This window comes from Pseudophryne corroboree, chromosome 8, assembly GCF_028390025.1.
Source record: "Pseudophryne corroboree isolate aPseCor3 chromosome 8, aPseCor3.hap2, whole genome shotgun sequence".
Taxonomy (NCBI): domain Eukaryota; kingdom Metazoa; phylum Chordata; class Amphibia; order Anura; family Myobatrachidae; genus Pseudophryne; species Pseudophryne corroboree.
In genome coordinates, this window is record NC_086451.1 from 33,556,442 (window position 1) to 33,573,250 (window position 16,809).

A 16,809-nucleotide genomic window follows, 5' to 3' on the forward strand; every position below is an offset into this window, starting at 1 on the left:
TTATCGTTGCCGCACGGAGCAGAGGGGACGAGACGATCCATGAAAGAACTGGTCACGTGACCCGGACATTCAGAGAGCGCGCTCGTAACTAAGCAACCGCAGGACGAGGAACGGAGGAAGAAGTCGGTGTCGGAACTCGGGTCATCATCGGGAAAAGACAACAGGTGAGTGTCCGTATGAGGCGGGGTTAGCCTGGTGAGCAGCTCCGTAGAGCGCCCCCCGGACTCCCTTGCCTCAGACAGGCTGCTCAATCGAACCGACTGGCGCACGGGGAACGTCCGAAGCAGGACGCACCACGGACAGCCAGGGTGAGAGGAGGAAGCCAGTCCGGAGGAAACCACTGTGTCTGTGTACCATATGAATGAACATTGAGTGCTCCACACCGTGAAGACTCAAGTACCTTTTACAGTATTACTGCAGAAGCAATTGAGTACTCAAAAGACTGTACCAAGTAGAATCTGGTGAAACTTGCATGCGGGACGCCGCATTAAGAAAGGGTGACATTGAGAAATGATATGGACAATACTGGACTAAATTTCCTAAATAAACGGAGCTTAGCACTTTAAAAAATACAGTTGCCACATAATTATTTCATCCACGATCTGGTATATATATACACTATACTTTATAAATTACACTGGTCAACTATAAAAGCTATTGTCTCATATATCACCTTCCTGTGTAGGTTATATTGTACCTAAAACCATACAGACAATTAGTGATAACAAATTGAGGGGTAAGCACATTACAATCACCAGGATTGAGCGCAGCACAAATTTGTATTTTTTGTTTCTATTTTGGAGGTTGGTCACCTTTAAGTGCGGCAGCTTATCCGAACAAAAAAGGGACTCAGTGCGCAGTTAAGCAAACAAATTTTGATTTAAAGAGAAACAAACATATACTCCTTATTTATTAACAAAAAGCAAAACATGACTAGGTGCCAGCGTTACCAGCCGGCTGCAGACACCTCGTCTCCAGGTGAACAATTCCCCAGCCATGAATCAGTCCTAAGCTGTGGCCCCCAACCAGCTATAGGGAAGACGGAATAAGATACCAGGTCTGATAGATGAGAGGTGGCTGCCCAAACATCTTCCTGGTGGCACGAGTCATGGGAATGTGGCCCAAATGTCCAGCACAATGGACGATTCTCCTCAGTTCATCACCTCCTCCTGTTCCACTGCTTCATCCTCATCCATCTTTTCCTCTTCCTCCTCTACCTCTTCTTCCCGACTCCGATCTGGGTCGTCGCAGCCAGGTTTCTTTTCCTTATCTTTCTTCCTCAACTCGGTGGCTTCTTTATCTCCATTCTGGTCCCGTCTGTAAGATGAGGGACAGGAAAATAAAATCAGTTGTGCACGTGGCTATAGCATTCAGATAGACATGTTACCACTTAGGAACGGCATCCCACAACCAGCCTTACTAATATATGGCACTCCGTGACCATCTACCCAACATTACCTACCATGTGTAACACCCCTAATGTTGTTCCGCACAGGTCACACTTAAAGCTGCACTGAAGCAAGTGTGCGCTGAATGCTGTACAACAAGAGTCATGAGCAACCAATGAGGTATCACGCTCAGTACCCCCATGCTTCTGATGTCTGGAAAGTAACCTTCAGTTTTCACAGAGCCTCCAAGCAATCGTTTCCTATACAACTACCCACCTATTCTGTTACTGGATTGGCTGTCTCACTGACCCCCCTCCCAAGGCCACACCCTTTTTCGGACGTATACCTTTGGCTTGCTCAAGGTGTCCCTACTATCATCTCCTGTATTTTGGGAGGTATGATAGTCCAACACATAACACCGAGGAATGGTTACAGTATGGGGACAACTGTCATACACTGTCTCCTGGGTTTGGGAGCGCTCACCCTCCAGGGACTCTTTCAGTGGCGTCAGGAACCGCTGAAACTCCATCTCCTCCACAGCCGCCAACACATCCGTCACATTCAGCGTCTTCCTCTTCCCCTTCACTGCAAAGTTATTAGCACGGAAGAAATAATAGTATTGAAAAGGACAATTAGAGCACAGGACATTGATATGTTCCCGGGTTGGGTATGAAATCTCGCCAGGTCAGAAGACTGACTGTGGAATCCCGACAGATCCCGGTAAGTCAGGCATGTCCAAACTGCGGCCCTCCAACTGTTGAGAAACTACACATCCCAGCATGCCCTGACACAGCTTTAGCATTTTCTGACAGCAAAACTGTGTCAGGGCATGCTGGGATATGTAGTTTCACAACAGCTGGAGGGCCACAGTTGGACATGCCTGCAGTATTTTTACTCTACACCTAACCCACTACCTACCTGCAGCCTACCGCTAGCCTCCCCCGTCCCGCAGCCTAACCCTAGCCTCCCCCATCCCCCAGCCTAACCCTAGCCTCCCCCGCCCCCAGGCTAACCCTAGCGCCCCCCCCGCAGCCTAACCCTAGCCTCCCCCCCTTTCCAGCAGCCTAACCCTAGCCCCCCCTCCAGCAGCCTAGCCCCCCCCCTCCCCCTCTAACCCTAGCCTCCCCTCCAGCAGCCTAACCCTAGCCTCCCCCCCCAGCAGCCTAACCCTAGCCTCCCCTTCCAGCAGCCTAACCCTAGCCTCCCGCTTCCAGCAGCCTAACCCTAGCCCCCCCTCCAGCAGCCTAACCCTAGCCCCCCCCTCGCACCCTAACGCTAGCCTCCCCTCCAGCAGCCTAACGCTAGCCTCCCCTCCAGCAGCCTAACCCTAGCCTCCCCCCAGCAGCCTAACCCTTGCCTCCCCCCCAGCAGCCTAACCCTAGCCTCCCCTCCAGCAGCCTAACCCTAGCCCCCCCTCCAGCAGCCTAACCCTAGCCTCCCCCCCAGCAGCCTAACCATAGCCTCCCCTCCAGCAGCCTAACCCCAGCCCCCCCTCCAGCAGCCTAACCCTAGCCCCCCCCTCGCAGCCTAACCCTAGCCTCCCCTCCAGCAGCCTAACCCTAGCCTACCCTCCAGCAGCCTAACCCTAGCCTCCCCTCCAGCAGCCTAACCCTAGCCTCCCCTCCAGCAGCCTAACCCTAGCCTCCCCTCCAGCAGCCTAACCCTAGCCCCCCCCTCCAGCAGCCTAACCCTAGCCCCCCCTCCAGCAGCCTAACCCTAGCATCCCCCTCCCCCCGCAGCCTAACCCTAGCCTCCCCTCCAGCAGCCTAACCCTAGCCTCCCCCTCCCCCCGCAGCCTAACCCTAGCCTCCCCTCCAGCAGCCTAACCCTAGCCTCCCCCTCCCCCCGCAGCCTAACCCTAGCCTCCCCTCCAGCAGCCTAACCCTAGCCCCCCCTCCAGCAGCCTAACCCTAGCCTCCCCCTCCAGCAGCCTAACCCTAGCCTCCCCTCTAGCAGCCTAACCCTAGCCCCCCCCCCCTCCAGCAGCCTACCCCCCCCCCCCCCACAGCCCCCCCCCCCCTCTTCCCGCAGCCTAACCCTAGCGATTATTTGCAAGATAAATCCAGGCTGTTTTTGCCTTGTAAATAAAAATACAGGCAGTCTCACACACGGTCCTGCACCTCCGCCTTCTCACAGGCTATTACATTTAGGGCATAATTCAGACCTGATCTCTCCTTTGAAAATTTGCAGAGGTTTGCGATCAGATATTCGCCGCCCAGACAGAGTGAAAATCCGTCCATGCAAATCTGTGTACGCCGTGCGAAAAGCTTTGCAAACGCCGGTCAGCTGCAAGTCCGTTCACAACTCACTCACCATCTAATGTTTTTTTTACAGTCTGTGCGATAGAAAGGCTGATCAGGGGTCGGAGCCGACGTCACACACCCGCCCTGAAAACACTTGGGAACACCTGTGTCTTTCCTGATACTCCCAGAAAACGGCTGGCTACCACCTACAAATTTCCACATCCTGTCAATCAACATGCGTTCGGCTAATGATCAAAAAAGACGCTGGTATCTTTAGCAGTTTGGCCTCGCGCCTGAGTATTACGATCCGTACACATGTGCAGTCGTTCGATAAACGGGCGTCTTACGATTACATACAACAGTGATCAGGTCTGAATTAGGCCCTTAGCCCCTATAGTAGCTATGAAATGTCAGGACGTTGGTGCAGGTGACTGGGAGGAGGTACAGTCCCTCCGCTGCGGAGTACAGCTGACATAGTCCACACTATATAGTAATAGGCTGACCACACTATCCCTTTACACCGGGACACTCATGAATTACACAGGTTCTGTGGCTGGCTGACCTCAAGCCTGCACATCACCTGGTTCTAATCAGCCACAGAACCTGTGTAATGCATGAGTGTCCCGGTGTAAAGGGATAGTATGGTGAGCCTACATAGTAATAAAGAACCAACAATACTTACAGCTTCCTTAATGATGCGTGTGATGACGGCATTGGGCAGATTCAGATCCTCCGGTCTCTCGGCCATCTTGATCAGCTACAGCTATAAAAGGGACATTGTGACAATTTAGTGTTGGAATCATCAGACATCACCAGAGTATAAATGGATCAGTCATTCGCTGTCGTCAGCCAACCCAGGACCACGCCGGCCCATCCGCTCCCTGGGGACGTTTATATCAGAACAGCTGTATTGTGTCTATTACTATTCCCAGGTACTTACACACAGAAGAGAAACCAGTAGTAACACACGGTGGGGTCACATCAGCCCTGTAATATGAATTACACCCGTGCACTGTAATGGCAGCACGTATAGGGGTCTATTTGAGGCAGTGATCGTTTCCCCTTTCTGTGGCGTTTCCCCCCCAGAGGATGGGGTTATACCCGCTACCTCCTGCTTGACAACAGGGATTCCGCTGGGTAATCTCGGATTTATCTTGCGGCCCCTGTACGGCCCCCATGGCCTGTGGTGTCTGCGCAATTAACCAATGGCAGGAAAGGCGTCAGCTATACCCTGCAATGGGGGATATAAAAAGTCAGCCCGGCCTCATGTCATCTGCAGCGGATACAGCTAGCGGCTGCATGTCCCGGTGTCACGTCATCTGCAGCGGATACAGCTAGCGGGTGCATGTCCCGGCCTCACGTCATCTGCAGCGGATACAGCTAGCGGGTGCATGTCCCGGCCTCACGTCATCTGCAGTGGATACAGCTAGCGGGTGCATGTCCCGGCCTCACGTCATCTGCAGCGGATACAGCTAGCGGGTGCATGTCCCGGCCTCACGTCATCTGCAGCGGATACAGCTAGCGGGTGCATGTCCCGGCCTCACGTCATCTGCAGCGGATACAGCTAGCGGGTGCATGTCCCGGCCTCACGTCATCTGCAGCGGATACAGCTAGCGGGTGCATGTCCCGGCCTCACGTCATCTGCAGCGGATACAGCAAGCGGGTGCATTATACAGTGACCCCTCGCGGGCAGCGCCAGTCCGGCGGGGAGGAGGAGGACACACCCCGCGGAGCCCCAAGTGCTAAATAGCAACGCAGCTACTAGAATCCGCGTGGCCACAATAGAACGTCATTACTACAGGCTCTCAGCGCTGCGCCTACATACACCCCATAGGAGGTAATGATAACCGCTGAGCCCCAAAGGGACATGGGGACGAGATTCTACAGCAACAAGGTAGCAAACAGCAGCTATCTGGGAACAACAGGGCATGCTGGTGCTTGTAGTGCCACTATGTATATAATCATCATACCCGCCAGGTGTCTGCTCTTCGGCTCAGCCACCACTACTGCTTCTGCTGCTGGGAGCTCAGCTCAGTTCTTCTCGCCAGGACCTCAACTTCCCCGAGAACACTACAAGTGTCTGACCCGGTGCCGCCCCCTAGTGCACACATACGCTACTACACAGCATGCGTTCCACCGCCCGCCGCCATCTTTCCTCCTACATACCACTGCGCATGTGCCCGGCTCGCCTTCCGCCATCTTAAGTCAGGGAAACGCTGCCAGTCTCCTCCTGAGGTGGGAGTGAGGAAGGGCGGGTCGGCAGGAGTGAGGAGGAGGCGGGGCGGTAGGAGTGAGGAGGGGGCGGGGTCGCGTTCCCGTGCTGTCATAGTAACCAGGGCTGGGTGAGTGGCTGATAATAATCACTAACTTTTACTAATTTATATCTCTCATTTACCAAAGGGCGGGGGAGGATGCTGCTGCTGCGCTGTGTGTGTCCGGGAGAGACCCTCTAAGGTTAAGCAGCAGTGTATATATAGCCAAGCATGCTGGGGCTTGTAGTTCTTCTGTGACCTCTGGAGGAGAACATGCTGCATCATCCAGTGTGACTGCCCCTGTGCTGTGACCGCAGGATGATCCCGGGAGCAGGACATGGGATTTCCTTCCGTTCTGATCTCTATATTTCATTTGATGCCATGTGGAAATGTAAAAAGAAATGACATTAGGCTTATATATTGTATCTAAGGGTGTAACAGCCATGTGCGGGTGCAGGCGGTGCATGTGGCATGTGCGGGTGCAGGCGGTGGATGTGGCATGTGCGGGTGCAGGCGATGGATGTGGCATGTGCGGGTGCAGGCGATGGATGTGGCATGTGCGGGTGCAGCCGATGGATGTGGCATGTGCGGGTGCAGGCGATGGATGTGGCATGTGTGGGGACAGGCGGTGCCAGAGCCGGCCTTAGGCATAGGCAAATGCCTAGGGCATTTGATATGCTTAGGGGCACCAGTAGCTTCTGCTGATTAAAATGATATGCGGCATGCCTATATTCTGTGTGTGACTCCGGCTGTATCTGCATACGAACTGCTACGTTGCAGTGTATTCCTGGAAATAACTGTAATGTAGCATTTCGTATGCAGATACAGCCGCAGTCGAACACAGAATATAGGCATGCTGCATATCATTTTAATCAGCAGAAGCTGCTTCTGCATCCTAGCCACATAGTAATGCAAATAAGTAGCATTTTCATAAACAAAGGCGCCCGACATTAGCAGAGCTGCCAGCTGACTCATGCCAGGCATCTCCTGCAGAACTAGTGGCGGTGCTAAGGGGCACCAGCCAAAATCTTGCCTAGGGCATCATATTGGTTAGGGCCGGCTCTGGGCGGTGCATGTGGTATATGTGGATGCAGGCGGTGCATGTGGCATGTGTGGGTGCATATGGTATGTGTGGGTACAGGCGGTGCATGTGCGGGTGCAGGCGGTGCATGTGGTATGTGTGGATGCAGGCGGTGCATGTGGTATGTGTGGATGCAGGCGGTGCATGTGGTATGTGTGGATGCAGGCGGTGCATGTGGTATGTGTGGATGCAGGCGGTGCATGTGGTATGTGTGGGTGCAGGCGGTGCATGTGTTATGTGTGGGTGCAGGTGGTGGAAGTGGCATGTGTGGGTGCAGGCGGTGCATATGGTGTATGTGGTTTGTGCGGGTGCAGGAGGTGGATGTGGCATGTGTGGGTGTAGGCGGTGCATATGGCATGTGTGGGTGCATGCAGTGGATATGACATGTGGCGGTGAATGTGGTCAATGATACATGTGTGGGCGGTGGATGTGGCATTTACGGGTGCAGGCGGTGGATGTGGCATTTACGGGTGCAGGCTGATAATGTCGATTTTATCTTAAAACATAAAGCTATACCTTAAACACACCTTAAATACACTTTAAACCTTTAGAAACTGCGGCCGCTATACTTAATACACACGCTCTGTACTTCATACACTGTTTGCGTACGGAGTCCTGTATCACTGTACGGACTTAGCGTACAAATGCCGCGCTGGGGGTACAAAGTACACACAGCGCGCACACACCCAGAGATTCACTTTAAACCTTATACAGCAATGCAATGCGTTACTAATACAGTCTTAAACCTTAGCAGGAAAAGGAAGACACAACACCGATTTGTAGTTAATCACTGGGTTCCGACACCACAGAGTAATATTTCTGAAAGGGGGTTAACAATACAAATTATGCACTACAATACAACAGAGTAAATGGCTACAGTCAATGTACATACGTGAGAATATTCGCATGCGCCTCCCGGTCCGGTCCTCCGCTATCAGGTTGACAACGTTGAGAGTCTTGTGCCCGGCCAGGCTGCAACAGGCTTTATATACAATACTTCCAAAAGCAATACAATGGATACTGTAATCCCGTTGTCCATTGGACACAGGAATGCACCTTTACAGTACAGGAGAGGTCATAGGTTGATTTGAAAAGGTGGGCGATGTCTTTCTCAACTGCTCTTGTGGGTGGTCTCCTCTGGATTCCCGCCGCATACATAATATACAGTAAATACAGTTTATATCTATATTCTGTTTCTGCACCTAACTATCCGCAGGAACATGCGATCTTCCACAAACCAACACCGGAAAGTTACCCTTAAAATACCCTACAGCTGGATACCAAACACCACCTTATAACCTTAGTCTGTCCCCTCTTATCCTGTAAAGGTGAATCCCTTTGTTCTGGAATCATTTAAACTGTTGTTACTTTCTGATGTGGTGCAGGGGGACTATGTGTACAATGTGCACTATTTGGATTAAATATGTAATGTTTTAATAGCCCTCCATACGTTCACAAACTCCGCCGTAAATACCCATACCACGCGCAGGACCGCGGGAGCGACCATACGCAAATTGCGGATATGTGCACGCACGGCGGAACAAGTGCACGCGCGGTGGGCATGTGTGTGCAGTTTATACGTGCTGTGTGTTCTTCAATATTTTTCGACTTTGACAAGGCGGTGGATGTAGCATGTGGTGGTGAATGGTGGTCAATGTTACAGGTGCGGGTGCAGACAGTTGATGTGGCATGTGTGGGAAGCATGCGGTGCATGTGGCATGTGTGGGGGCATGTGCAGGTGGATGTGGCATGTGCGTGTGCAGGAGGTAGATGTGGCATGTGCGGGTGCAGGTGGTGAATGTTACATGTGCATGCGGTGGATGTGGCATGTGCGGGTGCAGGCGGTGAATGTTACATGTGCAGGCGGTGGATGTGGCATGTGCGAGTACAGGCGGTAGATGTGGCATGTGTGGGTACATGCGGTGGATGTGGCATGTGCAGGTGCAGGTGGTGTATGTGGCATGTATGGGTGCATGTGGCATGTGCGGGTGCAGGCGGTGGATGTGGCATGGGTGCATGTGCGGGTGCAGGCGGTGGATGTTGCATGTGCGGGTGCAGGTGGTGTATGTGGCATGTATGGGTGCATGTGGCATGTGCGGGTGCAGGCGGTATATGTGGCATGTATGGGTGCATGTGGCATGTGCGGGTGCAGGCGGTATATGTGGCATGTATGGGTGCATGTGGCATGTGCGGGTGCAGGCGGTGGATGTGGCATGTGCAGGCGGTGGATGTGGCATGTGGGGACAGGCGGTGCATGTGGTATGTGTGGGTGCAGGCAGTGCATGTGCGGGTGCAAGCTGTGCATGTGTTATGTGTGGGGGCAGGCGGTGGATGTGCAAGTGCGGGTGCAGGCGGTGGATGTGGCATGTGCGGATGCAGGTGGTGCATGTGCGGGTGCAGGCGGTGGATGTGGCATGTGCGTGTGCAGGCGGTGCATGTGCCATGTGCGGGTGCATGTGGCATGTGCGTGTGCAGGCGGTGGATGTGGCAAGTGCGGGTGTAGGTGGTGGATGTGGCATGTGCGGGTACATGTGGCATGTGCGTGTGGTGCATGTGCCATGTGCGGTGGCATGTGCGTGTGCAGGCGGTAGAAGTGGCATGTGCGGGTGCAGGTGGGGAATGTGGCATGTGCGGGTGCAAGCGGTAGATGTAACATGTGCGGGTGCAATTGGGGAATGTGGCATGTGCGGGTGCATGTGGCATGTGTGGGTGCAGGTGGTGCATGTGGCATGTGCGGGTGCAGGTGGTGGATGTGGCATGTGCGGGTGCAGGCGGTGGATGTGGCATGTGCGGGTGCAGGCGGTGGATGTGGTATGTGCGGGTGCAGGCGGTGAATGTGGCATGTGCAGGCGGTGGATGTGGCATGTGCGGGTGCAGGCGGTGGATGTGGCATATGTGGGTGGATGTGGCATGTGTGGATGCAGGCGGTGGATATGGCATGTGTGGGTGCAGGCGGTGGATATGGCATGTGCGGGAAGGTTAGAAAAGATGATGCTTTTTTGCATACCTATCGGCTAACCGCATACTCTATCGGCAGCTGGTATAAGAGGATGGGTCAGTTGGTGAGTGGCCTACAACCCCATCACATGTTGCCCTCTGCAGGGGTAAATACCATTTACAGCGAGGGTGTAATATTCTGTCCAGCTGTGGAACTACAACTTCCAGCATGCCATCACTGGTGGATTTCCCACTAGGCATATGAGGCACGTGCCTAGGGTCGGCACTTGCTGGGGGGCGGCACACCAGGCTGATGAGGCCGGAGGTTCTTCTTCTTCTTTATTTTTTGTCATTACAGCTTATTCCTTTTTCTGTGTTATTTTGCAGCTGATGGGAGCAGGACAATGGGCAGCAAATTGTGGTCCTGGAGGTGGTAGTGGGGTGAAGTTGAGGCTGCATTGACGATCTTGAAGCATCCTGACTGGCCCCAGAATGAAGGGGGCGGTGACTTGATGCGGGGGCGGCCAATAATGTGCCCAGGGACAGCCTGATTCCTAAATTCGCCCCTGCATGCCATGTCAGTGTTTTTCCAGCTGAGGTGGAACTACATGTCCCAGCATGCTTTACTAGATCCTGTCAGGATTTGTGGCCCCACAACAGCTGGAGGGCGGATGATCACTAACCCCATTATACCCTGAGAGTGACGATAGGTTATTGGTCATGTGACGGGGAATAACACTTTCCCAGTAATTACCATTAGACACTACACTGGCTGTACATGTGGGTGATCCGTGCTTATGTCAGGTATACAGTGTGGAGCGGAGAGCTATAACATGTGACCCCTCTGTCACACACAGGATGGGATGGCGGCGCACAGCGATCTGGATGAGACCATGTGTAAGAGGACGCTGTGCCCGCATCCGCAGTGCTGGGTGTCCTTCCGGAGGATAGAGCAGGGTAACCCGCGTTACCGGCCGCCTGGGTCTGTCACGAGATTACCCTCACAGGATGCAGGTACGTTGTACAAATGAGCCATGCTGACATGGAGACGTCCATAACTGAGCACAGATTACTACGTAATGGGATCGCAGCCTCATACACACCCCCAATATGGCCGCAGCACGTCTGCGTTGCTGCCACCTCTCGCCGTTACCTTCCCCAGACGTCCCTGACTGTCACTTTGTAAATAAATCCTCTCTGTGACCGCCGTCCCAAGACCGTCACATAACATGTGCCATGCGACAGATGTGTGCGCAGATTGCCGACAATCACTCAGCTGCGACAAAATGGAGTTTGCACCTATCCCAGAATCCTATGTACTGTGGAGCGTATATAATCCTCTCATCAGATGAAGTAAATGGCTTTATTGCTTCTTTATTCTTCCTTCAGACATTATTACAGTCTAAGGGGTATATTTACTAAAGTGCAGGTTTATAGATGTAGAGATATTGCCCATAGCAACCAGTCAGGCTTTACATATCATTTATCTAGCACCTTCTAGAAGATAATAGCTGCAATCTGATTGGTTGCTATGGGCAACATCCCGCACTGTAGTAAATATACCCCCCAAATACACAGTGGGGATGCACTTAAGAGCTTTATGTGATACCTGTGCCCATCTCTATAGACCCCACATGAAGCATATTATTCATGTAACAGCGAGGTGCGCAGGTGCGTCAGGCCCCCCATCTACCTTCTGCGTATAGCTGTATTGTACCTTACATGATGCGATCTGTGGTCATGTGACCTGTACTGTGGTCATGTGATCTGCACTATGGTCATGCTTCTACAGCCATATGAATAAAGCGCTCCTATCTCAAGCAGGCGGACTCCCGTTCCTGAGTGTAACCACTTTACCAAGTTGCCAAACGCCACCAAATGACAATGAGCTTCATCAGCTCCACGTGTCCTCCTTACTGACATTCAGCGCAGAGTCTGCTCCTAGAGAGTGCACCCTGTACAGCAGTGCTGCCACCTGCAGGTAGGTCTGGGAATTGTATATAAGTGGTAGATAATAAGCCCCTTCTTCTCCCGTGACAGCTCCATCACAGGATGGCCAGAGCAGCAGACAGTGATAGATAAAATGACTTTAGTTATATAAGTCAGTATTTAGTCTACGTCACATTCCAGCTTGGGTAATATTCTCTTTCCCCCAGGCATGTGCTCCCCCTGTTGTTACTGGTCAGCAATCTGACTGGTGATCTGTTTGGAAATGTGGCGCCAGTGCGTACACAGAAGATAGCTAAGACTGTAGCACTATGACCTTATATATTCTGGGCGTGCGCCAGCTGCCATATTGGTGCCCTCCTGCATTTCTGCCCCTGACTGGGCGTAGTATGTTTTGTCACCCTTCAGTTATCACAGGACACTTACCTGTAACGGTATGTGATGCTGGTGTGTCAGCGGAGTGATGGCCGCCACAAGCCTCCGCCATCAGCTCAATCCTCTGTTTGTGTTCTCAGTATGGACAAAGTGCTCTTCCCGGGTGTGAACTCGCTCAGGGGGATGAGAGGGCCGTCTAGAAGCCCGGAATCTTACGCCTCTTCTCACAGGAAGACTGCGCAGGTAAGAGGCGCTAGGGCCGGGGTGGTGGGGGGGTGATACTGTAACACTGTGTCTGTGCCCCCTCCCTCAGGCATCTGGGAGGCTGCTCTTATCTCCCTGGTGTGTGGGAAACTCCCTGACATGTATGATTCCCAGGAACGTTCCGGAGAGAAGGCGAGCAGGGTCTGGTCCTCACTACGGGCCTGATTCAGAGGCAGCGCAGACTACGTCTTTATGCTAATGCTGCAGCCAATGGGCTTCCTTCTGAGACGTGCACTGGCTGTGGCGCTTATTCGCCGCTGTGTGTACAAATAAGCACCATCGTATGCACCATCGGACACTGCACCAGCGCGGAATGTCCAACATAACATAACCACCGCTGCCAGTGCAACTGTGGAAAAAGTCGCAGTTACTGGCGGTGATACGTCCGCGACACACCCGCATCTGGCTAGCCAGCCCCCAGTTACTTCCCAGGAACGCCCCTGAAATTGCGCTCAGACGCATGCGTGGACTGAAAACATCGGCCCCTTGCCTCTGATGCCACAGCAGCGTCCACCCCTGAGGGCCTGAGTGGTTTTCCAGGGCAGTTATACGTCCAAATGATTCTGTGTATCTAACCAACTGCCCAGCTCCCTCTGACTGTTAGATACGGCCAGCGGAGACCTGTGATGGGGTAAGCTGGGGCAGCTGATATTGGGGAGGGGGGCACCGAAATGTATATGTATATAAATGTTTGTGTAAGGGCAGAGGATGGAGCCATGTAAAGCACATGTCTTGTGGGTGGAAGTACACGGTGCCTCGTGCCTCAGTGATGACACTGGTTCTTCAACAGTCAACAGGCAGAATAGCGGCTCAGCCAACACGTCTGCTTCCATTGCAAATGTTCTCCCTTAAGGCGGAGAGGCCCCTTGTGTGTAGGTGGTAGGTGATAGGGGCACTTTCCATTTATACCTCAGGAAGCTGGATTGCTGTATACACCCCATGTCCCCTACCCACAATGCCTTGCTTTTCAGGTGGATGTAGTAGATCCCTACTTCAAAGATGGAAGGAGCAGACACATGACCATGATATGGGTGCCAAACGCCCAGCAGAAACCTCAGACGAAAGACAGGTACTGTATGTGGGAAATCATGGGACCAAGTTGGGTATGATATGCCGGCAGTCAGAAGACTGACCTGGCATCCCAATGGTGAGAATCCAGATGGGCTAGGTAGTTATACCCGCACCCTAACCCTTCCCGGGGGTGCCTACACCTAACACCCCTTCCCGCAGCCTAAACCTAACCCTCCCTCTCCCGCAGCCTAACCCTAACCCTCCCCCCACAGCCAAACCCTAACCCTCCCCGGGATGCCTAAACCTAACCACCCCTCTCCGCAGCCTAACCATAACAACCCCTCTCCCTCAGCCTAACCCTCCCTTCCTCGCAGCCTAACCCTCCCCCACAGCCTAACCCTAACCACCCCTCTCCGCAGCCTATCCCTAACCCTCCCTTCCCCGTAGCCTAACCCTAACCCTCCCCCACAGCCTAACCCTCCCTCTCCCGCAGCCTAACCCTAACCCTCCCTTCTCCGCAGCCTAACCCTAACCCTTCCTCTCCCGCAGCCTAACCCTAACCCTTCCTCTCCCGCAGCCTAACCCTAACTCTCCCTCTCCCGCAGCCTAACCCTAACCCTCCCTTCCCCGCAGCCTAACCCTAACCCTTCCTCTCCCGCAGCCTAACCCTAACCCTTCCTCTCCCGCAGCCTAACCCTAACCCTCCCTCTCCCGCAGCCTAACCCTAACCCTTCCTCTCCCGCATCCTAACCCTCCCCCTCCCTTTCTCGAAGCCTAACTTTATTTCTCCACTTTGTTTGCAGCGAGAAACCACCGAAGGTCCAGATTAAATACCTGACACTTGCAGACATGCCTGGAGGAGAGAAGGGGGAAACCTGGAACCCAGCTCTGGTGAGACCGTCGCTTCTTGTAGTTCTATAACAACTGGAGGTCCAAGGGTCATCTAACCTGAATTAGATGAAAGAATAACTGGTCACTTTCAGAAATAGAGGCTTAGGTAAATGCTGCTTTAGAAATATGGGCAGTGTCGCCGGAATGGTGTCCGTGTCTGTGTCTGCATCTCGCAGGCTAATACAGAAGCCCCCTGGTCTGTCTGACTAAAAGACCAAATATGTCCCCGGCAGTGGCTGGTAATACATAGAACACCGCTACCGCTAAGGTAAGATTTACTTTGAGAGCTGGACCTCTGAGGAAGCGTTAGGTTACTCCCTGACATATAATCGGTTATAGTAAAGTGCACAGTTCCCTGTGTAAATGCAGCCTTCCATATAACTCCCCCAACATACCTATGTGACACAAATACTATAAGAACACAGAGACGGAATGTTGTTAGTTGTGGTTTAATATGACAATATGCCCTGATTCAGATGCAGCTGATCTACGAATATATGCTCATGACGCAGCTACAGGGATTTGTATTGAGATAGATGCCCAGTGATGGCGTCTCTGATCTACCATCGGTCGCACATCAGACGCAGCATCAGATCTCTGAGCAGCCCTGAAACATGCGCAGTGTAAAACACATCGCACAACTGCGCAATCACCGGCATTGTGCCGCCTCTGAATCACGCACACAATCACAATGCTTGTTAATCCTTCTTGTTTCCAAGAACGTTTCTGTTCCTGACCCCCAAATATATATCCGTGCTTTGGATAGGACTATTAGATGAAATAGATATAAAACATCATTACGGTTATGTCAGTGGTCAGTGGGTGATATTTCTAGGCTGTTCTCTTGTTATATTGGACATATAGGAGCTAGCGACATAATCCGATTATGACTCTACACAAGGGTCTTCCCAGACATGTGTGTGTAGGAATCATGGCACAGGAGGATTACCTTGGGACACAGTGACATTATTACCTGGGTTGGACTATTAGCATGACGGAGTACGATGGCTTGTGCTGGATAAGATATAATGGCTGTTTGCTTTCTGTTTAGCCAGCACATAGGAAGAAGAAACCCCCGACAGGTGGGTGCCCCCATAATCTGACCCTTGCCAGCTCGTCACCGCCCGTCCCGGCTCACACAAAGACCTGGATGTCAGGAAGGTCAGATCTGCTACTGCTCCTTATATTGTACATGGCTTATTGCTAGTTGTATTCTGCGTTTATGGGGAGTTCTAAATCTTAAATGAAGATGTCGTGTAGACTGCGAGTTCCCATGATCAGGATCCTCTGTAACCTGGGTCTCACATCTGCGCGGCCTTCGTCACCCTTGTATGACCTTTTCATTATAGAAGTAGAATTTTAGAAGTTTTATTTTAGAAGTAAATTGTATTTTATATAATTGTTTTGCCGGCTGTCCTGCGCTGCAGATAATGATGACGGTGAGTCCAGGCAGATCTCTTTGTCATATAGCTATAGACAGCCTCCAGAACAGCCCATGTGGCTTGTTTAGGGCTGGGCAGTGAGGCGTCTGGCCATACTGCTCCGGAGGCCCCATGCTCTTCTGAGTATGGGGGGAGGTGGTATGCAGGTAGCGCATGCATAGTGGTGCACCGGCTTGTTGTTCTGGAGCTACAGGCCAGATGGGTTTTGCTATACGCATATACTGTCCACACACGTGCTACGTGGAACATACTGAGTGCATGTGGACAATTATTGTAGAGACCGCTCCTGTGCTATGTGGCCTGATGATTGCTTGTTACACCTCTGCTTATAGCCCATCTTCAGAAGCTAATACTGACCTCAGGTTACTGCTGCCGTCTTTTCAGCTCCGTGAAGGACCACCCCGAGGTGATGACAAAGAACAGGAGATGGCTTTATGACCATTTCCCAGACAAGGGTTCCCAAGCTTATCCAGCTCTTGATAACACATTACTGGAGAACCGGCGTGTGGTTCTGCATGATACCAGGGCGAGGCGCCAGCACAGCCCAGCTGTACCGCACACAGGAGGCCCGGTGTACAGACTGGATGAGCAGGTGTGTTCCAGCCATGTACCCATGAAATGCGTTGTACAGTAACTTGTAATGCCCTCATTAGACAGTGCTAGGTCACTGTCCCGGCCTCAGACAATGTCTCCCCAAAGCTGAAGACAGGAGCAGAGGGGTGGGGGGCAAACTTGCGCCTTGATAGGTGCTGGCAGACCATGTGGGAACTCCCAGTGCAATACCAAAGCATTGTGCATCCATTGTGTAAATGAGAGCCATTGGGGTATATTTACAAAGATTCGTGTTTTGGCCGTTTTGAAGGGTGTTTGAACTCGAATGGTATAGGGTGCATTTTACTGCAACTTTTTGAATCCTGATACGATCATTAACTAAGCTGCCGAGTTTTACACAATCGTTTTTTCCGATGTCGATGTGAT

The 16,809-nt window shown here is 52.4% G+C and overlaps 2 protein-coding genes across 8 annotated transcripts in view; one reads left to right on the forward strand and one right to left on the reverse strand.

The window, feature by feature from the left end:
• Nucleotides 1–892: 892 nt before the first annotated feature.
• LOC134948310 (DNA polymerase epsilon subunit 3-like) lies at nucleotides 893–6,118 on the reverse strand. 3 transcript variants are annotated; one of them, XR_010182942.1, is made up of 4 exons: nucleotides 5,602–5,797; nucleotides 4,314–4,394; nucleotides 1,872–1,968; nucleotides 893–1,317 (listed from the first exon to the last, which is right to left on the reverse strand). XR_010182942.1 is itself a non-coding variant. In XM_063936221.1 (4 exons), exons 2-4 carry the CDS (start codon nucleotides 4,343–4,345, stop codon nucleotides 1,152–1,154), a joined length of 300 nt encoding a protein of 99 aa, XP_063792291.1. In that variant the 5' UTR covers nucleotides 4,346–4,394; nucleotides 6,027–6,118; the 3' UTR covers nucleotides 893–1,151. The 3 variants fall into 3 exon arrangements, 2 of the variants coding, with proteins under 2 accessions (XP_063792291.1, XP_063792290.1); XM_063936221.1 differs by lacking the exon at nucleotides 5,602–5,797 and adding an exon at nucleotides 6,027–6,118 and having other exon boundaries at nucleotides 1,872–1,973; XM_063936220.1 differs by having other exon boundaries at nucleotides 1,872–1,973; nucleotides 5,602–5,793.
• Nucleotides 5,886–16,809, forward strand: part of LOC134948308 (uncharacterized) — an 82,962-nt gene continuing 72,038 nt past the window's right edge. For 2 of the 5 annotated variants that reach the window (XM_063936215.1, XM_063936217.1), the window contains exons 1-8: nucleotides 6,134–6,274; nucleotides 10,759–10,915; nucleotides 11,723–11,882; nucleotides 12,364–12,466; nucleotides 13,459–13,556; nucleotides 14,302–14,389; nucleotides 15,441–15,550; nucleotides 16,216–16,423. In XM_063936215.1, coding sequence (XP_063792285.1) covers nucleotides 6,221–6,274; nucleotides 10,759–10,915; nucleotides 11,723–11,882; nucleotides 12,364–12,466; nucleotides 13,459–13,556; nucleotides 14,302–14,389; nucleotides 15,441–15,550; nucleotides 16,216–16,423 — 978 coding nt within the window. In that variant the 5' untranslated portion in view covers nucleotides 6,134–6,220. Of the gene's footprint in view, nucleotides 5,974–6,018; nucleotides 6,086–6,133; nucleotides 6,275–10,758; nucleotides 10,916–11,722; nucleotides 11,883–12,363; nucleotides 12,467–13,458; nucleotides 13,557–14,301; nucleotides 14,390–15,440; nucleotides 15,551–16,215; nucleotides 16,424–16,809 lie in introns of those variants that run through there. The other 3 variants (XM_063936218.1, XM_063936219.1, XM_063936216.1) reach the window with 3 other exon arrangements.

Coding starts and splice junctions, on each gene's coding strand:
- LOC134948310 (XM_063936221.1), bottom strand. CDS start 4,345: ATGCCGTCATCACACGCATCATTAAGGAAGCT. Junction 1,974..4,313: donor CACGCATCATTAAGGAAGCT/GTAAGTATTGTT, acceptor ATAACTTTGCAG/TGAAGGGGAAGAGGAAGACG. Junction 1,318..1,871: donor ACTGAAAGAGTCCCTGGAGG/GTGAGCGCTCCC, acceptor CTCATCTTACAG/ACGGGACCAGAATGGAGATA.